The sequence below is a fragment of the Drosophila biarmipes genome, chromosome 3L, assembly GCF_025231255.1.
Source record: "Drosophila biarmipes strain raj3 chromosome 3L, RU_DBia_V1.1, whole genome shotgun sequence".
NCBI lineage: Eukaryota > Metazoa > Arthropoda > Insecta > Diptera > Drosophilidae > Drosophila > Drosophila biarmipes.
This window is the reverse complement of record NC_066613.1, coordinates 9,349,503-9,373,072: the sequence shown is the minus strand read 5'-3', so window position 1 is coordinate 9,373,072 and position 23,570 is coordinate 9,349,503. Positions and strand designations below refer to the sequence as shown.

The window sequence follows — 23,570 nt, the reverse complement described above, 5'->3', positions numbered from 1 at the left end:
GCTCGCGAAGTGAGCCCAGTTTAAATTGGTTAATTGCATACAGTGAGGCCACTCGAGGCGGATCGTCGACGGTCGCGGTGCAGCCAAAAAACCAACAGTATTAGCTGTGTGCGTGTTTGGCCAAAACAAATTTCGAACAAAATCAATAAACGGAAACGCGAGAGAGCGCTGCGCAGAAGAGAGAAGCGAACGCAATCGCAGTCGACCAACGCATAGAAGAAAACAAGGTGAATAAATAGAACATGGCACAGAAAAGGAGAAATAGATTCAAATCGAATTAAAGGCGAGGACAGAAATAGAAACGAAGGGGCGAGGCGGAGACAGGGAACCAAATAATAACCGTTACAGGAGCAGGGCTCCAGGAGAGAGTCCAGGCTCGCTCTCTGCTCCCCTCTCCTCGTGCGTGTGTGTGTATGTACTTGTGTTTATGTTTTGCTTAGCAAATTAATAATCTTGATTCTGCTCGGATTTCGCCACTCAGGTGCTAAAAAAACAGTGCACACTCCGATAAGTCTGCCCGTGTGTCGGTGTACTTGTTTATTTTATTCATATTTACTCGGGTAAATTAATTCATTTGCCCTTGTACAATAACAACAAGCGCCGTTTGCTTGGAAACTCGTTCTCGCAGTTGTTGTCCTCCGCCCCTTCCCTGCGTCCATCTCTTATTCTTTCTCTATTCCATTGCAATACCAATGCAGCTGTTGGTGTTTGCGTTTGTGTGTTTTTCATTCAATCCAGGAACTCGCCCCTTGAGATTGAGAGACCTTCCATTCAGACAGCCTCCGTTCCATCTGCATCTTTCCATCTTCCTCTTTGCCATCTTCCGCTTGCATCTTGGGCCTCTCTCCCCTGCTCCCGGCCCCGTTTAACTGGTTTGCCTCGCACTCTAGACCAGAGGTACACCTCCCGCCTCCCCTCTCGCTCTTGCACACCTGCTGCTCGGCAGCTGTCCACGCGCTCAAATTTCTTATCAACGAAACGAAACGGAACGAACTCCGGCTGAAATCCAAAACCTGGCCCAAACTGCGTTGTTACTTTTCCACAGCGATTCGCTAATTCCCAACGCCTTTTGTCACGGCCCTGTTGCTTTCTCCCTCTCGATTCTCCCTACTCCCTCCTTCCCCTCCTTTCTCTTGCTCACGTTACAGTAGGACTTCGTATTGAACGTTCGGTGTCTACAAGATAGTAGGAGTTACCCAGATGATTGATCTTCAGTATTTTTTATATAAGCTATTCATCAAGATTATTTTTAAAACCCTTGGATGCTGATTTAATAGCAAGTATCTTCGTATCTATCTGAAGCTAGCTTGCACCTTTAGAATTATTTTGCTTTTATGCGCTTTCAATCTGTATGTGTACATAGGAATTAAAAAGAAATGATCTAAACAAACTACTTTGCCCACTGAAATCTAAAATTCTGGCACAGTTCTAATTTCTTTTTAGAACTTAATCAAGCTCGAAACGGAATTCATGTAAATTAAGAGTGTGCGTGACCATGACCACGATCTTTGCTGATTTTATAGTACATGTTGAGTAGACTAAGCGGACAGAAATTATTTTGGTTAGAGTATTAGAAGAGTTTTGAGTCTGGAAAATAAAAATCAAATCTTACTGGTCAACCAATTTCGAAAAAAATATTTATTAAGAAAAGTGAAAAAGTGGAAACTAGGAAACCAGAGATCAGAGTATATCTTTAAAAATTACTATTTAAAGTCGATGGGTAATATTTTCAACTATTACTTTTTGTATACAATTTAATACTTAGAAATCATTTAATTCGTTTTTGAAAGTTTCGACTTTTTTCTTAGCGTTGAAATGGAATTCTTATTTTTCTTAAAGGTTTTGATTCCCACTTTCAAAAGGTGATTAGACTCCTGAAGTACGACTGTACGCTAAACCATCTCCCAGGTTTCGTGAAATTTTGCAATTTTTCAAATGTCCGCACACCTGACTCATCCGCAGGTAACTGTAATTACCGCCTAGCATCCACCTGCGTTCCACACTGGTGGATGGTATTTGTCACCTTATCAAGACCGCTCCACCTTTGTTGTTTGTTTTACTGAAGCTTTGGCACTAATCATCACACAGAAAAAGGGAAATACGTAAATAAACCATTTAAATTGTTTTAAATTGAATATTTTATTCTGTTCCAAACTAAAAAAATAAAATTTTCATCATTTTACTATTTTAAATTGATGTGAGTGCAGATCATATTGACAGTATCGAATTATGAAATCTACTATCATAGATATTTTTTCCGGTGGACCCTTTTGTTTGAGGTCAATTGTTGATAAGCCCCCAGGTGCTCGTTCAGCTCGTTGGCGTCTATTAGCTCATTATTCAAGCTTACGTCCGGCTCACCCACATACACTAATAAAAATAAAGGAATTACATGGGCATACACCAGCTGGAAGTAGGCGCATCTTAGGCCCGCTCACGCAGTTCTTGATTGCCTCTAACTATTTCTGCTTCTACCGCTGAATTTACATTTCAATTGGCCGAAAGGTCAACTTAATTATAGCCATATCTTGTGTCCACTGGGCTGTCTCACTCGCACTCTCACTCTTCTCCCGTCACTTCAACCGTCAACTTTCACTGGCACGCATGGTTTTTTTATTTTTGGACGTACATAAGTGGGAGAGTCAACGCTTTGCGAAATAAACGGAAAGACCTGTAAGGCTCTGTAAGCAAATGGTATCTGCTTACTTGGCTTACAAATGTTGGCGTTGCCTTAATTGTTTAAGATAGTGATGTCATTTTTATTTTGTTATCCTTAACTTATATTCAATTGCGACCTTTTTGTGGTGTTACGTTCATATTAAATGGTTAAATTCCATTGACTTAATTTTCATAGCGCACTGTGACAGACAGTTTAGTTAGCATCTTTAGCAAGGAGTAACTAATTTTAATCCAATCCGTTTGATTAGGAACAAGTTCTGCTGATGCTCTTCAAAGTCTGTGAAATTTTAATTATAGATAATGATTCCCACTAGGGCACTAATGTTATGGGCTTGCTGATGGCCAAAAGTCGGAAACAAAGTTGTTTATTTGCGTGCCCACTCAAATGGTGGCTCTTAAATTTACAGATAAACAATGGAATGGTTTTGTTTCAGCAAAAACCGAAATCCATTTTGACGATTTAAACAGAACGCAATCTGACTGTTTATTTGGTAAATAACCAGATGTGGGGATCAATTACATTCGATTGAAGAGGCTGAAATATGATATACTTTTCTTCGGTTGATTTGTAAACATTATTTTCAATGGTTAATAAATACACTCATACAACTCGTGCGTAACCAGGCATTTTCTCGTTAGCACCTTAAGGTTAAGCCATTTATCTTTCTAAATCGAAGTACATGAAGTTTGTATACATTGAAGTGCCTGAAGTGAACGTTATGTTAAGTGAAAGTGTAACCAGAACGAAGTACTCGATAATGAATGCAAACTGTGCAAATACAACAGCCGCTTGGGTTCCGCTCGCGATTCCGGCCAGGTAAATAAACGATGCCATTTTTTTGTTAAAAATTTATGAAATTCGATTTTCTGTTTCTCGTTCTCACTTAGGTGGAGGAGCATAGGTTGTAATTGTGAGAAGAAGGCGGCTGGCGGTGCTAGGCAGGCAATTAACCCACACAAACCAACCCGAATACGAGCCTACATTTTTGAGTTGATTTTAATTGCACTTCGTTTTTGTTTTGCAGCCAGCCGCCTGCCAGCCAAAGCCAAGAATTCCACATTACAAGAAAACACCTCACACGCATTGCCACATTCCCAAGTAAAGCTGCCATGAGTTAAGATCAAGATGCGAGTCCAGGATCTGCCGCTTGCCATCGCTTTAATCGGCGCTTGTTTGCCGCTTACCGCCGCCTGCTCATCGCGTGCCATAGCCAAGCCGCGGCCAACAGCTGCTCCGATCCTGCCGCCGGACAATGTGGAGCTGTCCACAACGCCGAGGCCGAATGTCACCTTTCCGATCTTCGCCTGTCCGCCCACATACGCCGCCTGGTATTGCCTGAACGATGCCACCTGCTTCACGGTGGAGATCCACAACGAAATCCTGTACAACTGCGAGTGCGCCCTGGGCTTCATGGGACCGCGATGCGAGTACAAGGAGATAGATGGCTCCTACCTGCCGACCAGGAACCGCGTGATGCTGGAGAAGGCCAGCATTGTGAGCGGAGCCACGCTGGCCCTGCTCTTCATGGCCATGTGCTGTGTGGTCTTGTACCTGCGGCACGAGAAGCTGCAGAAACAGAAGCTGCACGACAGCACCACAACCACAACGACCGACGGGGGTTGCCAGAACGAGGGAATGGACGAGGTGGATGGCCTGCGACCCCTGCGCCCAGTGAGACGCCCCTTTGGCCCCTGCCGCATCCTAACGCTGGAGGAGGCCCACCTCCAGGCGACGGCCTCCAATCGCCCCAGGCTCTGCAACTAACACTTGCGCCTTTTAATAAGCCGCGGGCTGCTAATTTGTTTTTGAATGTCTAACATGTCCAACTGTTTATTTTAACTGCACAAGAAAACTATTCTTGACACCATCTAATGAGGATGGCGAATGCTGTAGTTTTAAGTGCCCACTGACGTGCCTCTAAAAATTTAGATCAAGTATTAACGAACGAAAACTAATTGCTCAGAGTGAGAAAAAGAAATCTAGATGTAATGCAATGCAATTTTGGCAGCTAGCCGCCCATTTATTTATTATACACCTAATTTTATTTAACGCCGCGTGAACTATTAACGTTAATAAAAGCGAGAACTAAACAATGAGCAGTGCTTTCAATTTGGTTATAAGCAAAATTAATAAGTCAATTACTCAAGGAGTTTTTAGTAAATTTAACATTTTACCTAATTTGATTCTGTTAAATTCTTTAGAAATTCATTTGTAAAAGAGTTCCACAAAGTTTGACATTTTATTTCGGAGACGCATGAAAAAATCGATTGGTTTGAATGGACTGCTGCTAGTTTAAGGCTGTAAGTTACTTTATTATTTAAATATATGATGAAAAGAAGAAAAGGAACATGCAATTTTAACTCATTTATTAATATTTCACACATTAAATTACAACTTACTTCAAGAAAGAGATGGCTACTTTAATTTGTTTCCAGATATATGCCTCTATAAAACATTTCAATTTAGATTTCAATTTATCATTAAGGTGTCAAAAAAGCATTATTTAATTTTTAAAACCCCTTTATAAGCCTTCATAAACTAATCCGTACGTCTCAATTTCCAGTCATGCCGCATAACAACCAGCCTTCGCCCGGGGACGATCAGTTGGGACCGCCCAAGGCAGACTTCAGTGCTCCACCGCCGTACGAGGCGAACGCGGGCCATGGCCAGCAGGTGGCCCTGCCGGCTCAGATGTCCACGCTGACCTTGGCCACCGCCGAGCCCGGCCAGATGCAGATTCCGATGCAGATGCAGGTGCAGCTGCCGGGCCAGGCGGACCTGATGAATGCACAATTGCCGCCCGAGATACACGGGAAGCTGCCCACCTACGAGGAGGTGCAGATGGAGAAGTCCCTGAACGGAGAGCTGCCGCCCGCCTTTTTGACTTTGCCCTCCTCGCAGCAGCTTCCCCCGCCGCCGAATCCGCTGCTGCCGCCCAACCCGCTGCGCGACGGAGCCGCCGCAGTGCGATCCGCTCAACCGGCACTCACTTTTATCGCCATCGATGCCAGCGACCCGGAAAACAGCTTGTCGACCACGGACAACTTGCTCGGGACGGACATCATGTTCATCACGGCATTCATTGTGGCGTTTTTGTTCAACTGGATCGGCTTCCTGATGCTCACGTGCTTCTGTCACACGATTGCCGCCCGATACGGTGCCCTGTCGGGATTCGGATTGTCCCTGGCCAAATGGACGCTGATCGTAAAGCACTCGACGGACCTGGCCTCGCACGAGAACTCCTGGCTGTGGTGGCTGATCTGCGCCTTTGGCTTTCTGATCAGCATACGCGCTTTAATCCAGTATGTGAGCATCAAGCGATCGTGGCGCCTGCTCTCCGCCTCCGCCCAGGAACGGCTGCTATTCTTCTACTAGGTGCGCCGGGTGGCTTTCAAGTGGCTGCCATGTAAATATGTTGTGGGTGGCTAGGAAGCTCGAATCTTACCTGTTCCCAAAACCCTCAATTCCCTTAGTACCGGCACACAAAACCAAACAAAATCGATGCGAACTTATTTCGGAGGGTTTGCGAAATCACTGAAAGTTTGAAAGTATGCCTTTAAATGTATTAGTCCAGTTCTACTTCTGTCTTAATCGAAGTAATAAGAATGTACAAATTTACCTTTATACACAAACCGTTTAAATTTAGGGCCGAAATCCCTATGCTTTAATGTCAGATTGCTGGCAATTTAAGTGCTGTATTACCCCAGACTTTAGTTGTCGTTTGGAAGCAAAATGTATTGCATACTTTTAGACACCTTACGCTAGTTGTAAACGATGCAGCGCCCTGACAATATCAAAACCACGTAGATATATGGAAAAGGACGCCGCACCGTTTACAAAAACCTCAAGAACTTGTGCTAAACTGTCGAGCGATTTCGTGAACTCCCCGAGTTGTGGGTTAGTGTTTTCTCTAGTTTCTATGTTAAATAGCGCAACTTAGTCCACAGACCCGGCAACTGTAGCATAATGACGTTAACTATGTGTGTTGAAAGGTGAAAGGCGGATGCTTTCTCGCCTGCACCCCCAATCGATTATATTTGTATATGTATGTGAAATGTGTATGGATATATCACCCTTTGTAGATCCCTTCCACACCCCTACGAACCCCCTTAGGCCATTTAGTGGCGCCCATGCACTTCAAACAAAGACACAAAACAAACCAAAAAAAGGAAATAAAAGAGAAATGTGAAAGGGCGAAAGAAAAATATGCTAGACATATATTTGTTGAGCCTTCTTTACGCTGTGGTACTTAATTAATTACCTGTACACAAGAGCCAGCAGTAATAATAATGCTAAACACAAACACAACTATTGCTAGTTCATATGATTATTGCCTATTATAACGTTTACAATTAATATGTTTAATCCCTTTGTATGTAAATCAAACGATGCAATTGCATTGCAAAGGGTGCAGAGTAGCAGGATCTGCGCCAGTTTTATGCAAATTCAATAAAATCGAATGATGTCATTCAAAATAATGGACTTGGTGTTTAAACTCAAAAGTTTCTGTTGTTTTTGAAACCAAACGTATATATTATATTGGGAATCAGAACTGCTCTGCAAATGACACGGGGAAGAAAACTGTTGAAGACATTTAGAAAGTAGAAGTCTTAAAGTCTGCCTTGCTGCCGTATTGAGTTATTTGCCATTCATGAAATGACTTAAGGGAATACGGCAAGAGCCGGATAAGTTCCTCCTCCTGCAAGTTGTTGATCAACTACTAAAAAATATGTACTGGTCCACCTGAAACACACTACTCTAAATTTTACCTATCCCGCCACAATGCACTTCATCGAAACCATTATCGGAACTTGAAGGATGTCCACGCTCAAAGGCTGGGGTACTTCTAAACAGTCTCTTTTCATGATTTTCTTAATGTTATATTCTCAGACAACCGTAGGACTTTTGAGTCTGAACATTCGAACAAAACTATACAAAATAAAAGCAAGATGTTTAACAAGTCGTATTTGAAAGTTATTAAGTATCTTTTTTATTTTTTCAAAAAATTTACCCCACCCATTTTTTCAAAAAAGTCATTTAAAATGTTTTTATTAAATTTTTCAAAATCAAAATTTTAAATTTAATTTATTTATAATATTTAAGAACTAACTCATTATATGTTTTCAGCTACTTGTGACACACAGTTATAGTTTTGTACCAATACGTGTTGTGATATTAAATAAAGATAGGATCTTCTCCGGCTTGTAAAGTCCGGAAGGTATAACGAAAGAACGGCCCGAGATCTGGTATGTTACGTGAGCGTCTTGAGCCATCGTGATATCCCTTAGTAAAGGTAGCTTTGCCAGATCCTGGATAATGGCGAGGATTTTTGTATAATCCTTGTCGGACCGTATTCTTGTAGGCTCTAAATTCTAGTTCTAGGACTCAAAGATCGTATTCTTTGAAGTGTGACCGACATTTCCAAAATTCACAACTGTCTTCTACTAAGCCGCGAAATTTGAGAAATTTAGAACAGACAAATCTGCTGGTACTCAAAGACTTTCTTCTGGTGCTTCGTCATCTTCTCAGTGCCATCTGCAGAGCAGTTCTGATTCCAAAGATGCATGCATGCACCTTGGGGGAGTTGGACCCGGGGCCAAAAGGGACTTGTACCGGTAATACCGGGGACCCGCCGGGCAGGATGTCCTCTTTTCGATTATTTCAAGGATTAACACTATTCTTCAGGTTTATACATTACATTATACAATACATTTTGGGATATCTCTCAAAGGTTTAAAAAGCTCATATTTATTATAATCTGTTATTACTTTTTGCAGCCAGACAAACATAAAAAGCGAAAGCTATTGAAACTTTCAAACAAATACTATCGACTAAGCAAAACAATAAATTAATCTTAAAACGGGCACTGGATGTTTCCCTTTTTTCGGCTGAGGCAGTTAAAAAAAGACAGATCTGTCCGCACAAAGGTCAAAATGGTAGCACTGCCTCGACAAGGATTACAATTTTTCCATTACCGAACGTTTTTCTCGATCTCATCGAATGCACCCTACCGATGCAGCAAATATACCACCCCCGCTGCAATAAGCCTGATATATCAGAGACACCCTCATAACATTTCAGGAGACCATTCGGTATACTTTTGGTAAATTTAAAGGCGTCCTTCCACAGAGATCTATCCACCATCAACTGATGGTCCATTAGGTTTCGTCGTTCTGAAATGTCCACTACGAATAAAGGCGGTGAAACTTTTTGTATGAACAATAAACGATATAATTCAACGAATTTTATTTTACAATCTGTAAAATGCTAACTGGTGGCAAACAAACGGTGTTCTCTGCAGATAAAATTAAAGAACTTTTAAAATATAGAATAGAGATGTTAATTTAAAATAAATTTAAATAAGTTATTATAATTTGTTTGCTAAAATGTTATTAGATGGTAGGTGGTGGATTTTAAAAATCCCAAGCGACTCTATGGGAAGGGGGTTCAGCCTACATAGCAGAGGCATCCTCCTGATATTTCAGGGTATTTGGTATATCTCTTTGGTACTCAAAGTATATTTGCGTTTAGGGAAAAACGTAACGTAAACGTAAGCAACTGATACTTTTAGTAAAAGAGAACAGAGATGCAAGCCCAATCGAATATTCGATGACACATTTTAAATTTTAACAGCGCTGCTAGGATGCATCAAAATCTTAACAGCGCTGTTAAAGTCTACAGTGACCCTTACGTTGTAGCTATCTCCCTTTTTACTGACACTACGTGTGCCTGCGTTTGCTTACGTTCCCTCACGTTATCTTACGTCGAATGATGTCAACATCGATATTTTCGATGGTTGCCACCTCTAGTGCGACATCAGTTTTTCATCACTCGATTTTTTTCGTCGTTCGGATCGGTGTGGCGTATTCAGGTGCGGACTATTTTCACCTATTTCCACGCAGCGCCATCTTGCTGAGCCAGGAAAACCACAGTGCAATAGCCCAGGATTGACAAATCGCTTGCAACACGTAAGTTTCTGAACAACTTCGCCATTTGCGTAGTCCCAGTGCTCCGCTTTGCTGGTGTTGGTGACAGGCTGACAAAAATTCTGTGTGTATCTGGTACTTTTTTCCGCTTGCCTGGGCATCTGAAAATAGTAATTATTGATTTTCCGGGGGCGCCCTGCGTGTGTTTGCGGCCAAGTAATGAGATAATCAGGCAATAGCTGTTTTACGAGTTCTCCGAGTGTGTTTTTATGGTGATATACTTGATTGGGGCTCATTTACATAGGCATAGGGGTTCAGGCAATGCATTTAGTGTCGTATCCTAGTGCGAAAACATGTTTTCATGGCTGGGAAATGGGTTTCCCTTCGAATTTTCTGTACTTGGCTCTATCGCCCTCTCGCTCGCACCCGCATGGCCGGCCGGCTTTCTCGGTGAATCAACTACATATACACACGCACCGTCTGGGCCGCCATCTTTTTTCACGCTGGGAACTTACTACCCGGGTTTTACCTTCGTTTCACCTTCTTTTTGGCCAACAGCAGGGCTCTGCGGTGGCAGTGCCGCCCAAACCAGTCCTGGCAGTTATCAATGCAAACTGCTGACCGCAGCGCCAAAAGAGTCCCCATTTCTTTGCTTTCATTATCAGTTTTCCGGCCTGGTGTGTATACGCACGCGGGTCGCACTTTCTGGGGGTTCAGTAACTACCCGCTGAAAAACAGAGGTCAGGCTTACTAACCAAACACATAATCTAATCGCCCGCCTCTCAACACTTGTTTCGTTCTTGTTTGTGCCGTTTTACTTTCAGCTTGCTTAAGTAATTGCTCGCTTGCATACAATCCCACCTTACACCTCCCAAAACTCACCCACCAAACCAAACCCATCAAAATTATGGTCAGGTATGCTGCACTTCAACCCTGAAAACGCCACATCTTTATGTATCTCCTGTTCCCAGAGCCGAACCCCCATATCGCTCTCTAAAGTTGTACTTTTCCAAGGAACTATTGTAATATTTGTGTTAGAGTAGAGACTATAATTATAATAATCTACATTACTTTTTTATTTTATGCCATATTTTCAATGTTCCATGTCAAAGATATTAGTAAATAGCTGAATTTTTATTAAAAATATAAAAGTTCTTCCTTGTATACTCGAGTATGTACCTGGAAAAGTATAATTTTTAGGCCAACTTCTCTCCTGTATAACAAAAAGTTTTACTTAAAGACCTGCCTCTAATTGCTTTCCCAAATCTTTGCAGCGTAAAGGTCAACGGAGCTCCACAGAATCGTTTAGGGATCAACCCAAAGGTCAACGGCAACATGGCATTCCGGGGCAACCAGAACCGCAACCGCAACTTCGGAGGCGGCAACAACAACTACGGCGGACCCATGGGCGCCAACCGCATGGGCGGCATGAACATGTCGCCCTGGGAGTCCCAGAATCCCGGCGGCGGGCAGTTCGGCAACAACATGCGCCAGGGCGGCGGCCAGATGAACGCGCAGGCCATCAACCTGGCCAACAATCTGCTGAACAACCTGTTCAGGAACCAGAACCCCCCGTCGCTCCTCGACCTGCCCCGCGGCGGCGGTGGCATGGGAAATCGCAACCAGCGCGGCGGCCCGGTATGTACAAAAGTTCGATTTCCCCTCAGACAAGTTGACAATGCCAACAGAATGAATTGTTATATTTATCTACTTGTTATTATTTCGCGATTCGTGAGCCGCGAATCGGATTTCTGTGGTGGAGCTGTAAGGAAACACGCAAGTCCCTTGTATAATATTAGTCCCAAACTAAATATTTCACTAACAACTGGAAAATATGTCTTCACACATATAATATTTATTTTTAGTCTTCTAAATTGGACTTACAAATTTAATTGGTATGTCTTTTTCCGTCTGCGTTCAAAAACTTTTATAGTAAAATGTCAAAAGCACCAGTTTTTGTATAAATTTTTAATAGCTCATAGCCATAGCTTGCCTCCACAACAGAACCCTGTATTTTGTGTTTACCTTTAGTTAGATCGTTATATTGCCAAACGTAGCTAATGCTTTTCCTTTAAGAGATAAACAACCAGGTCCAAATCTAATCGTAGCTTGTAGTGTACTAAACCAACAGAGAAAGCATAAACTAGCAAGAGGAATATTGTGAACACAACTATTGAGAACTCTGTGCAGTGTAGTCAGGCTGTAGGGTAGCAAGGAGGAGGACGGATGTGGTAGACGAAGGTTTTCAGTAAAAAACGCATTTATTCCATTTAAAATGCAATACTTTTTTAGTTCCGTAGAAACTGCACAAACGAAGGAGAACCGAACTATGAAAATGAATTAAAGAACCGAAATTTATACGATACACACGCATTGATAACGAAATGTACCTATACAACATGTACCGCCAACACTTGTTCCACTTAACGACGAAAAGAGTATGATGATGATCTCTGTATGTCAAGATTGAATCATAAGTAATTTATGTGCAATTATTCTCTTACTAGATGTACTTAAGCATTTAATTACCTTTTACCATATTTATAATTCGATTATTATCCACTGAAAGCCCATTGCCAAGTCAAACGAACCTCCTTGGCTGGACTCTTTTGCCACAACGCCTTTCTAATTTATCCATTATCTGTTTTTATTCTCTCTTCCAAAACCAAAAACAAAATGCCAAACTCAAAATTCGATGCTTTTCAATACACCTCACTGTCGAATGTCGAAACCGCATCGTCTTGCATATTTCGAATATGCATTCCATATTGTTGTTGCTGCTCCGGCATATAACTTGCTGTTGTTGTTGCTGCTGCTGCTGTCGTTGTTGTTGTCGCTGTTGCTGTTGCGTGTTGTTGCCGCCGTTGATGTTGCCTCTTCCCCCTTGCAATGCTCCATTGCAATCGACAATAAATCAATCCCCCACCAATGAACGAATTCCATTGACGGCCAACAATGTTTTCGAAAACCAAAATAAAATTGAACAATTTGAAACGCAACGCACACACTCAACACACACACGCGCGCGCGACGCACACACAATATGTGGCCAATATGCGAATCCTCACCAACGATGCGATACAATGTACAATATACGATGCTTCCCGTGCGACGCCATGATTGATTGATTGACCGCTTGCTCGATCGATTTGGTATTGATCGCAATGCAATGTTCTAATCTGCTCTGCTCTGAAACCGAAACTGATCCGATCTGGCACTGGTACTGCTTGATGGTGCAACATAATCACATCCGAAACACCACAATATGTAATGCCTACTTATATGTTCGAATGTCTAATGCAAATTCATCGCCAATTCTTCTTCGACGTTCCTGCCTCTGAAACTCTGAAAAATCCGATTTCCATTTTCAAATGCCACTCGCCGCCACACGCCATCGAACCAATGTATATGTATGCAATTCATATATCCAACTATCCCCGTCGACTGATTGGCCGCCGCAACCGCCCCGTCGATCTGACCAATACAAAAATATACCATGTATATTTATTCATATTTTACTATATATCTACGTTTAACGTGTACGAAACCACCTCTGTAACGATTTATCCCCGCAAATATCAATTATCTGTTCAATTTGACTGCTCTGCCCCCCACAAAAACATTGTAAATGGCCAACCGCGCCATACTGTCTCTGTTCCTTCTGAAATACTCTACGAATATTGTCTCTGTAAATCGAAACGAAATCAATTCACCATGTGCCCCATGTGTGCACTCGGAATTGTGCGAACTGTTATTGTTAATCCTAAATGATAAACTAAACTATTAGATGGTCAGTCGCGGCGGCGGTGCCGGCAATCGTCTCAATAACCGTCGTGGCCAGGGAGGTGGCTTCCAAAATCGTGGCGCCACTGGTAGTGGACCCAAGCCCCCGCAAAAGCAGGGCGGCGGCGGTATTCGCAAGCAAAATGCTTTTGATCGTGCCAAGAAACTTTTGGCTAAAAATGCCAACCAAAATAAAAAGAAGGAACCCACTCCTGGCGATAAGAAAATCGAGAGGTAAGACTTACTACAACTTTTCCAAAACAAACCAAAACCACAACAAAAAGAATACATTTTTTGCTGCCCACCAAATCGAAAGAATTGAGTTTCTTTCACTAAAACTAAATAAAACAAAAACGAATTCAGCAGCTCTAATATATTATGTAAAAGTTTTTCTTAAGTACTTAGGCATTCCAACTCTAATTGCGTTTCCTCATACATCTCTAAAAGTATATTTAACTAGAATTAGTTCTTCACTAGGGATATAATCTTTTTGATGCTGTTTCTGTGTGTATGTGGTCAATGTGGGCCTAGGCCCACTTGGGTAGGGAATTGTTAATCTATGGTTGTAAATACTACCAAATCCATACTATTTTTTTAAATCATTTTGTATCAAATATATTCTAAAATTTAAGATTGGGTTTTATCTTTTTGCGTTTTGTGTACCTACATTCTAAATTTATTATTAAAGTTTTTGAAGTTAAAAAGGAGGGAACTATTGATTTACGATAACTAAGGTTCTTTTTAAACTTTTCAGTAATTTATTCAGTTTTTATTCTGGAGTTTTGTTGCTCGTACATTTTATTGATATCTCTCCTTTTTGATACCAAAATTAAAATAACGCGTGATCATTAATGTAAGATTCATTATAGAAAGAAATGTGCTGCAAATAATGTCAATAGTACCTTGCTTTAAATAATAATTGTATACAAAATGCTTAATGAGTCAAGAGGCTTTCGTCGGTGGCTTCCTTTGCCACAAGTAATGTTTACGGCATATTTCTTTCGGCAAACCACTCATACTCACATTCAAAACGCATCAAAGCTATAGCTCAAGACATTTACTATTGTATGACTCATCTATCGCCACCTGTACTGTACGTATCATAAGTATAAATTGCAGCGAAAATCATTCTCTATCCCTCTAATATTGTATTCTCTTCCCTAGAGCCAGACCAGACGCATCCCCGTCTATGCATTCAAGACTTCACAACTAATGAATTTACCCTTTTCTATTCCCTTCCTCAAAAACCCTTGATCTCTGATCAAATTCAGTAGCCCCACCAAGGAGTCGCCGTACGCTAGTGTGCCAAACGACATGTTCTACTGTCATCTGTGCAAGAAGCACATGTGGGACGCCAACTCGTTCGAGAACCACATCAAGGGACGCACCCATCTGATGATGCGCGAGGGCATTGAGGAGAGCTACCGCCTCAAGGCCAACATGATCCGCCAGGAGGCCAAGATCGCCGAGCAGCTCAAGTCGATCGAGTTCGACCGCCTGAAGCGCATGGGCAAGAGCAAGCAGCGCCAGTTGGACTACTGCACCATGTGCGACCTGAACTTCCACGGTCACATCTCGACCCATCGCAAGTCGGAGGGCCATTTGCAGCTGAAGAAGTTCCTGCACCCCAAGTGCATTGAGTGCAACAAGGAGTTCGCGACGCGCATCGACTACGACACTCATCTGCTGTCCGCCGAGCATCTGAAGAAGGCCGCCGAGAGCAACACCAAGGTGGGTGAGCGCAAGCGCCAGACGCTGCCCATCAGCACCGAGGAGGAGGAAACTCGCGATCTCCGCCTGCCCCAGAAGCGCAAGAAGAAGCCCGCCAAGAAGGAGGGCGAAGCCGCCGACGGCGAGGCCAAGAAGGAGGGAGCAGCCGATGGCGAGGCTGCCGAGGGTGATGAAGCCGAGGGCGATGAGGCCAAGGAGGGCGAAGAGGCCGCCGACGAGACCAAGGAGGGCGAGGAGCTCAACGAGAGCCAGGAGGAGGAGGAAGTGGCCCTGCCTGTGGATCCCGAGGACTGCATCCTCGACTTCACCGACGGCGACGAGATCCCCAGCGAGGTGGACACCCGCCTGCCCAAGTACAACTGGCAGCGGGCAGTCGGTCCCGGCCTGATCTCCAAGCTGGAGTGCTACGAGTGCTCGGTGTGCAGCAAGTTCTTCGACACCGAGGTCACCGCCGAGATTCACTCGCGCACGGCCACCCATCACCGAAACTTCTTGAAGTTCATCAACGAGAAGTCGAGCGACACCAAGATCGCCCAGAAGCGCGCTGCTGCTGCCCTGGAGGAGAACGAGCGCAAGAAGCGCAAGATCGAGGAGACAGAGGCCCCGGCCACCGAGGGCACCGCCGAGGAAGCCACCGAGGGAGCCGAGGGTGAGCTGTACGACCCGTCGGAGGCCACCGGCGACGATGACGACGTAGAGATGGTGGAGGACAATCCCGAGGGAGAGGGCGAGGGTGAGGGCGAGGGCGAAGGCGAAGGCGACGAGGAGGTCGAAGGTGAAGCCGAGGAAGATGGCGCCGGCCAGAACAACGGGGAGGAGGAGATGGAGGCTCAGGATGAGGAGCAGGAGGGCGAGCCAGAGCCCGAACCGGAGCCATCTCCTGCCAAGACTGCGGCTCCCGTTGAACCAGCACCCGTGACCAAGACGCCAGCCAAGGCGCCGGCCAAGGCAGCTGCTCCGGCCGCTGCTGCCACGCCCGCCGCTGCGGCGACGACACCGGATGCCTCACCATCGCCGGCCAAGAAGGCGACTCCCGGTCGCGCCGCTGCCGGACCCAAGGCCACACCGCAACGCCAACGCGCCCGCGGTCGCTACAACCGCTACTAAGTAGACGTCGAAGGAATTCGTAATTTAATATAACACATAAACTTAAATTCTATACAAGAAATTATATACATTCACACCCAGGAGGAGGATGAAGAACACATCAAAGGGATCTCTACCCGCAATTTGACATTTGCATCCCAATTTGCTATAAACTGATCGAGAGGAAACTGAGAAGAAGACAAGCAACTTTGCGTTGGAACAGTTGAATACATTGTGGCTGGAGGCGGAACTTCTTGATACTGTGACGAGGGAGAGTACAGACAACTTTATTGAATCGATTTAAATATGAACAATGCCCAATTCCCTAACAGCACTGCAAACCATACCATACCAGCCAACCATTCAACTTATGTAATCATACAAATTTTAAAATAAACAAAAGCAAAAGTAGTTGTAAAACAAATGCGATTCCTGTTTGTTTGGGTCGAGGGAATTGTAAATTTGCTTTCGATCTGTTGTTGGGCAATGAAATGGTGCAAGCGATTTTTGGAGGTCCGGTTCAGTGGTTCAATAAAGCTGCTGAAGCTTCCTAGTAAGATTGCCATATGGTGTAGTAATAATCTTAGTTGTATTCAAAGCCGAATCAATTTCCATGGACACTTTATTACATTACACACGTAAGTTATATATTATGGCGCCAATCGATTCTTAGATTGTGCGATGAGCATGTAAGGAAAGCCTTGATATGGTGTGGTACGAAGTGGGGTACTTATTATTTACAGCCTACGAAACTATGAGGCGCCACTCCTTCAAATGTCTTAGGGAGGCGGAACCGAAAATTGAGTGAGATCCCATTGAAGTGGGACGCGGGGTTAAGTACTTGGGGTGCAGTATGAGGATCGGGAGGAGCTAGTTGAACTCCAGAGTATTCGCCTCCGTCATCGTGGTGCGCATGCGGCTCTGGTCGCTCTGGGACCGGCGAAGTCCGCCCGGACGCCAGCCGCTCCTCCAGCGCTTGATGCAGCCCAGCAGCGACCAGTTGATGGACTTGGATCGACTCAGCACATAGACGTACGGGTCCGAGGTGAAGTGCAGGGCCGTAAGCACATCGGCGATCATGAAGAACTTATTCGTTGCGGGCAGGCGGTCTGGGGCGATGGCCAATGGGATAGCAATCTTAAATAGAGTAAAGAAAATAGTTATTTTAAAAGAAATTTTACTGATAGTGGTAACAGTATACTTTAAATATACTATTTTGTTGCATACTTTTTGGCGTTTGAAGGTCGTACGTTTATTTTTTAGAATAATTAAAGAAATCCCCAATCTTTTGTCCATAATATTTGTTCTATTGATATAAAAATTGGTATGTTGGTAGAAAATAAAAATTGATACTTTTCTCCCAGGACTTTTACAAGCTATTACAACATTCTTAAAGGAAGCAATTTTGTTGCTTACTTTTTGGCGCAAAAAGGTGGTCCTTTTTTAAGAAGGATTAAACGATCCCCTTCTTTTTTGTACGATTGATATGTAATTTGGTAGGGGGGTAGAATGTAGGAAGATATTCCCCCAGGACTTACCATCTGAGGCATCCAGCAGATGACGAACGAGATGCTGAGGAACGCCATCAGCTTGGCGAACTTGATCTCCACCGGGGAGGAATCTGTGGCCGCCATCGTGACGCTGACGCTGTGCCGGAACTGCCTCGTTGGATGGACGCCGCGATGGCTTCCTCCGCTGCCGGAGCTCAGCTGCGTCTGGTAGAGAGTGGTGCCGCTGCTGCTCTCCGGGTCGATGCTGATCGCACTGTTCTTGTCCCCGGAGACCAGGTCGTAGTGCATGTGCCTCTTGGCCGTTCGAGTCCTTCCGATGACGCAGAGCAAAGTGTGTGCCACGAACAGGTTGCAGGCCACGATCACAATGCAAAGGAGGGTACCTAGGGACAATTGATTGCCAATTTAGTAACAATATTAAGTATGCAATTGGTGGCACATTACCGAAGACCATGAACAGCACCGCGTACGACTTGTTCCACACTCCCGGCGCGTCGCGATACCGCATGCACTTAAGCTTTTCCGGACTCGAGTCATCAATGTAGGCGCCAAAACCAAGCAAAGGCAGGAACGTGATGACGACGGCCACGATCAGTATGCTGTTGATGCTCTTGCGGATCAGCTCGTAGGTGATGTGCTGAGTGGGAGATTTATAACTATCAGGTGAATGCATTTGAGAGATTCATTGTTTCCTGTGTAATATATGTATAATTATAAATCAAACCCATTGATTTTAATCTCTGGATAGTTGTAAAAATGCTTTCTCAAAAAGTAAGATTAATATATATTTAGAGATTTTTAAAATAAAGAACAATATGTATAATGCTTAATAAAAGATTAAAATAGAACCCCTATTTGTTTAGAAAGTATTAAAAATGTCATATTGTAGCTCTTTTATATTTTAGGTTAGACTTCAATTTCGCTGTCCTATAATTCCTAAGTATGTGCCAATATTTGCTACTATATTTTTTCTTCTTACTAAAAATTTAAATCTTTGTTATATTATAATAATTAATTGATGGCTTTTATATTTTAGGAAGATATACTTATTCTTTTACTAAGACTTAATAATTTTGCTACGAACCTTGCGGTAAACAATTATAAAATATAGATATTTTTAAGTGATGATAGGCACCTTGTGGTAAATAAAGGGTCTTGCCAGGGCCATCCACCTTTCCGCTGCCATGACTGCCGCAATGCATCCGGAGCTCAGGCCGAAGAAGCGCCACACCACGAGCCCCACACAGTCCACTCGGATATAGGACTGTACAACCTCCTTCGAAAGGTACATTTTCAGCAGCGTTGTGGTCAGCATCCCCAGCAGAGCCACCAGATTGTTGGTGGCCAGGCATCTGAAATAGTTAAGGAATCCCATAGATTTGGTTTAGCTTAGCTTAAGGCACTTCAGGGCTCGTAAATGGGGCAATAAATATTTTTCACTCCATTAACGCTAATGTAGCCACGAACCATTGGGTTCTGTAATAAACCACAAATATAAGAGGTCGGAACAGCTCGTATTATCGAGTTGTGTTTAATTAATTGACACTTTGATAAGGCGAAACTTTCAATCAAGATACCTCAAAACTGCCCCTTATGGTCGTACAACTGCCATTTTGGCTGCCTAGACGTGACTTGATCTTTAAGCACTCTCATACGACCGCCGGCAATTTATTTTGTATTGAAAAATATAAAAAAGGAACCTAAATTATATGGAATTCTTTTATGTGTACGTTTATTTAATGAGTTTGAAAAAATATATGTTTACTTAAAAATTTATGTTTATAGTTGTTAAGAAGACTTCTTGTTTATGGAAGCTAAACACAGCAAAAAAAATAAACATTAGGAATTATCTCTAACTTACTTTATTGTTTTTATATACTTTTTTAGCTTTGTTAACATTTTTATAAAATTATCAAATTATCACTTTTCCAAGAGCTTAAGTTGCTCATTATAAACAAAATATATATATATTTTTTTAAGAAGTATGGGTGAAATAAAGTGGTGAATATACCCATCACCTAGCGTAAAAGCATTATCTACCGGGAAAATGAGCGTCTGTCACTAGTGAGTTTGATTAAGTATTTCCCTATTATTGGCATCATAAAATATTGCATTTGTGGCAAACGTTTGTGCTTCGTCTCGATTGTTTTTGGGGCGCCGGTGACACAGGAAGCCCATTTATCTCCGGGCGAGATGAAAATATAAATGTGCAGGGCTTTTTCAATAGAAATGAATAGAAAAGCCTGCTTGGAATAGAAATAAACATGGGATTGACAATTCTGGGGGATTGAGGGTGGGTCAAGTAAAAGGCTAAACGTTGGGAATCGTAATGACTTTATTCGTTTTTATTTTTACTATTTGCATGTGTACCAATATGCCTGCTCATAGCGCAGAATCTACTAAAATTCAATTTATGGCGCGTTGTAAAAGTTCACTGAAAGCAAAGGCACCCGAACTGTTCGTTACAGGGCGAAAATATCTAAATTTTCGATTGCTGTGAGAAATGCCTGGTTGTGTTGCTGGCATGTAATAGCAAACTCATTGTTTATTTTTGCACTGGGAAAGCACACATTCCGGTTCTCTTTATGAGGGAAAAAGCAATAAGGGTGATGCCATTGGGATCCCCTGATTTATCGACACCGCTCGAGTGCCAATCACCGGGTTCATTCAATCAATCAAATTACAGATCAAAGGCTCTCCCAGAGGAGGCTCATGTGCGGAGTGGAATTTGCCCTCATGTCTGCTCCCTTGATGGCTCAAATTGCTGGCGACAGCAATTTACGCATATTACGCATACGCACTGATGTCGCAGCATAAAATGTGCGGAAAGGAGCAAACTGGAGTAAAGCTCACTGAATCTGCCAGCGGGCCAATGCTGACAAATGAGGTATAGATTGTGACAAATATTTGGCAAATGAAGTGAAAGAATTTCAATGTGCGTCATATACAACATATTATCACTTGATAAGGTTGTTCTTTCCCTTTCAGACGGCATCACATTCAATATTTAACTTATGTTTAATTTTTTATGCAAAGAATGTGGTGTAATAAATGAGTGTAAGTGAAGTTTGTGTGTATTTAAAAACATTATGCAATTGTAGACTCATTAATGAGTTACACACTCGTAATACTAAAGAAAAACCCTCAATTCATGATGATTATAGTTATTAGGTATGCAACTAAATAATACAATCAAATATATTGTACTTTTTTTGCTATACAAAATATATTACAATCTTCACTCTTTAACTTAAATGGATATCATATATACACACATTTGCCAGTCTGGCCAAGCTCTGATCTCCGTCTTCAGTTACACCATTAAGCTTTTAATGCACTCGCAATTGCTGCATTGCCGTGTCGCCGATAAGACTGTCCGATGCAAACTGGAATATGGCAAAATCACCCCGAGACACATGGCCAGTGGACTAATTCCGCCAATTGATAAGATATGCAGAGAGCCAAAACAAAGCCCGGGCCAAACAGAACGATTCGCAGTATGTAAATCAGGCCCGCATAGGCGCATAATCGAACACTACTATTTCAAAGTGGCCGCAGTTGAGAGCAGGTTGAATAAACTTACTTAGCCATGAACTGGCCGCAAACAGTCACAAACATTATGTGCGCAAAACGAGCAGCTACACGGAGAGAAAATATGCAAAAAATATAGCTTTTGGAGCTTGTTTTAGAGTTTAAAACAAGTGAGTCACTATAAGAAAATTTGGTGTTATAAGCTAAATTTTAGGTTTTGATAATAAGTATTTATCAGATACAATTTACTTACAATGATTATAAATTATATTAACATTTTTGTAGTCTAAAATATTTATATATAAAATATAAAAGCATAAAAATATGAAGAAATTTTGTTGGTAAGTACCACATTAATTTAACTAATGTTAAGTTTGGATATCTGCACAGGTTTTAACTGGAAATTTCACTTATCCACACTTATTTGGTGTTATAAGCTAAATTTTAGGTTTTGATAATAAGTATATATCAGATGCAATGTGCTTACAATGATTATAAATTATATTAACATTTTTGTAGTCTAAAATATTTATATATAATATATAAAAGGATACAAAAATGAAGAAATTTTGTTGGTAAGTACAACATTAATTTAACTAATGTTAAGTTTTGACATCTGCACAGGTTTAAACTGCAACTTTCACATTTCCTTTTCCTTTTGTAATTATTATTTTAATATCTGATATTTTAAACTCACACTTTGTAAGGGTTTTTCCTTATTTTCTGTTGTTTTTGCCGAACTTACCGCAGCATGAGCGTGTATTTGCTGTTTTTATTCAGTTTCTTGCGCGCCAAGATAAAGAGGGCCAGCGAGTTGCCGAAAACGCCCAGGCCCATGACAAAGACGCCGATGATCAAGGAGTTCTTGTTCGCATAGAGGGCCTTTTGGGGCGCCGCAGTGGTGGTGCTGTTCGCCAGCCACTGCTCCAGCGCAGGTGTTGTGGACTCCATGTGGCCGGTGTGATTGAGTGATAATTGGGCTAGACTGCAATTCAGGTGAAAATCGAACCGACCGCAGACGATTTTTCTTTTTTCACAAATGAGCCTGCTGCCACAGCATAGTCGCACGCAGAGGCAGTGGATGGAAACCCGTTTCGGTAGCCGAATTGGCACTGTTTTCCTAAGTCACTAATTAATGATTAGAGCGGGCGACACTTGATTCACCGACCACTGCGCCGGCGATTCGATCCGAGGAGCGCGTCTGCAGTCAGCCAGGCGTCGATTTAGAATGACTGCCTCGCCGAGCGGCGCGCTCGTCGGCAGCTGCCCATGGCTGCGAGCTATGGGGGCTGTGGAAGTGGGTGGTTGGGCAGATCGGACGCAGTGGGGCTCCAGGGGGCACGGCTCCTTGCCCAGCGCTCAACAGTTGGCGAGCACTCGGCCTCGGCTCTGGATCGGCCTGCCTCGGCTGGCCGATGGCGCCGCCGGGGGTCGGATCGGATGTAACCCATGGAGTGGAGCCACCCCACGCACCGACCCCGTCCACGCCCACTCGGAAGCCACCCCATCGAAAATGCACAGCCCGTGCCAGCGCCTTTGGACGTGTGCGAGCGACCAAAGTACCGCGACAAATTTTATTGTTTCTTTTATACCCTATCAGAAGCGGCTCACTAGGAATATCAATGTCAATTTCAAATGGAATTTATTGTATCGATTTTTATAATAAAATACAAATTAATTTATTAACAAAAAACCGTATTTCTTTTGAATGTAAGCCATAAAAATAAAACATTTTATTTGTTAATTTTATTCTTTAATACAAACACCCTATATTGCTTTTGATAAATATATTATTTGAAATTGTAACTTTAATGTGCAATTCCATTTAAATTTGTGACATAAAATAGGACAAAAAAAACATTTGCATTACTATTTTTAAACCATAATCTTTCCGTGGTTTAAGTCATTTTAGAAATATTAAAATAAAAACAGTCATTCATTAGAGTTGACTAATTTAAAATAACATATGTGTCAACACAAATTCCCATTAAATTTTTCTCTTTTCATTAAAGTTGAAACAATTTTATTTAAAATAAAAATACAACGAACGAGCATCATATACTATTATTTAATTTAAAACTGTCTATGATGAGTATAGTATAATATGACTTATGTAGTCCCACTTTTATTATAGTATAATAAAATTGTCTGTTGTTTCATAAAAGCTGCCAAAGAAAACATAAGTTCGCAAGGAGCTTTAGCAAAATCAAAAGTGTAGTGAAATGTAACACATTTTTGTAAAGTATTAATTTTATACCAATTAGTAATTACTTAATAAATAAAGAGCATTATATATTTCTCCTGATTAGTGATTGAGCTTTC

The 23,570-nt window shown here is 42.4% G+C and overlaps 4 protein-coding genes across 8 annotated transcripts; 3 read left to right on the top strand and 1 right to left on the bottom strand.

The window, feature by feature from the left end:
- Positions 1 to 84: 84 nt before the first annotated feature.
- LOC108028601 (protein spitz) lies at positions 85 to 4,773 on the top strand. The gene is made up of 2 exons (XM_017100520.3): positions 85 to 227; positions 3,705 to 4,773. The coding sequence occupies exon 2, from the start codon at positions 3,806 to 3,808 to the stop codon at positions 4,442 to 4,444; it is 639 nt and encodes a 212-aa protein (XP_016956009.1). The 5' UTR covers positions 85 to 227; positions 3,705 to 3,805; the 3' UTR covers positions 4,445 to 4,773.
- LOC108028600 (NEDD4 family-interacting protein 1-like) lies at positions 86 to 7,158 on the top strand. Its single transcript, XM_017100518.2, has 2 exons — positions 86 to 227; positions 5,244 to 7,158. The coding sequence occupies exon 2, from the start codon at positions 5,246 to 5,248 to the stop codon at positions 6,053 to 6,055; it is 810 nt and encodes a 269-aa protein (XP_016956007.1). The 5' UTR covers positions 86 to 227; positions 5,244 to 5,245; the 3' UTR covers positions 6,056 to 7,158.
- A 2,322-nt stretch (positions 7,159 to 9,480) lies between these two features.
- LOC108028440 (zinc finger protein on ecdysone puffs) lies at positions 9,481 to 16,630 on the top strand. 5 transcript variants are annotated; one of them, XM_017100271.3, is made up of 5 exons: positions 9,490 to 9,648; positions 10,431 to 10,521; positions 10,881 to 11,244; positions 13,394 to 13,623; positions 14,664 to 16,630. In XM_017100271.3, exons 2-5 carry the CDS (start codon positions 10,514 to 10,516, stop codon positions 16,225 to 16,227), a joined length of 2,166 nt encoding a protein of 721 aa, XP_016955760.1. In that variant the 5' UTR covers positions 9,490 to 9,648; positions 10,431 to 10,513; the 3' UTR covers positions 16,228 to 16,630. The 5 variants fall into 5 exon arrangements, with proteins under 5 accessions (XP_016955761.1, XP_016955763.1, XP_016955760.1 ...); XM_017100270.3 differs by having other exon boundaries at positions 14,661 to 16,630; XM_017100272.3 differs by lacking the exon at positions 10,431 to 10,521 and having other exon boundaries at positions 9,481 to 9,648; positions 14,661 to 16,630.
- Positions 16,631 to 16,810: 180 nt separating this feature from the next.
- On the bottom strand, positions 16,811 to 22,470 carry LOC108028442 (prostaglandin D2 receptor). Its single transcript, XM_017100276.3, has 5 exons — positions 21,994 to 22,470; positions 18,853 to 19,069; positions 18,162 to 18,354; positions 17,745 to 18,100; positions 16,811 to 17,343 (listed from the first exon to the last, which is right to left on the bottom strand). Exons 1-5 carry the CDS (start codon positions 22,197 to 22,199, stop codon positions 17,077 to 17,079), a joined length of 1,239 nt encoding a protein of 412 aa, XP_016955765.1. The 5' UTR covers positions 22,200 to 22,470; the 3' UTR covers positions 16,811 to 17,076.
- Between the last annotated feature and the right edge of the window lie 1,100 nt (positions 22,471 to 23,570).

Bases quoted from the DNA above. Each gene is read 5' to 3' on its own strand.
- LOC108028601 (XM_017100520.3), top strand. From the start codon at position 3,806: ATGCGAGTCCAGGATCTGCCGCTTGCCATCGCTTTAATCGGCGCTTGT.
- LOC108028600 (XM_017100518.2), top strand. From the start codon at position 5,246: ATGCCGCATAACAACCAGCCTTCGCCCGGGGACGATCAGTTGGGACCG.
- LOC108028440 (XM_017100270.3), top strand. The intron at 11,245-13,393 runs GTATGTACAAAA...CTAAACTATTAG, and splicing joins GCAACCAGCGCGGCGGCCCG to ATGGTCAGTCGCGGCGGCGG. The intron at 13,624-14,660 runs GTAAGACTTACT...GATCAAATTCAG, and splicing joins GGCGATAAGAAAATCGAGAG to TAGCCCCACCAAGGAGTCGC.
- LOC108028442 (XM_017100276.3), bottom strand. From the start codon at position 22,199: ATGGAGTCCACAACACCTGCGCTGGAGCAGTGGCTGGCGAACAGCACC. The intron at 18,101-18,161 runs GTAATGTGCCAC...AATTGTCCCTAG, and splicing joins GGTGCTGTTCATGGTCTTCG to GTACCCTCCTTTGCATTGTG. The intron at 17,344-17,744 runs GTAAGTCCTGGG...ACTCTATTTAAG, and splicing joins TCTGCTGGATGCCTCAGATG to ATTGCTATCCCATTGGCCAT.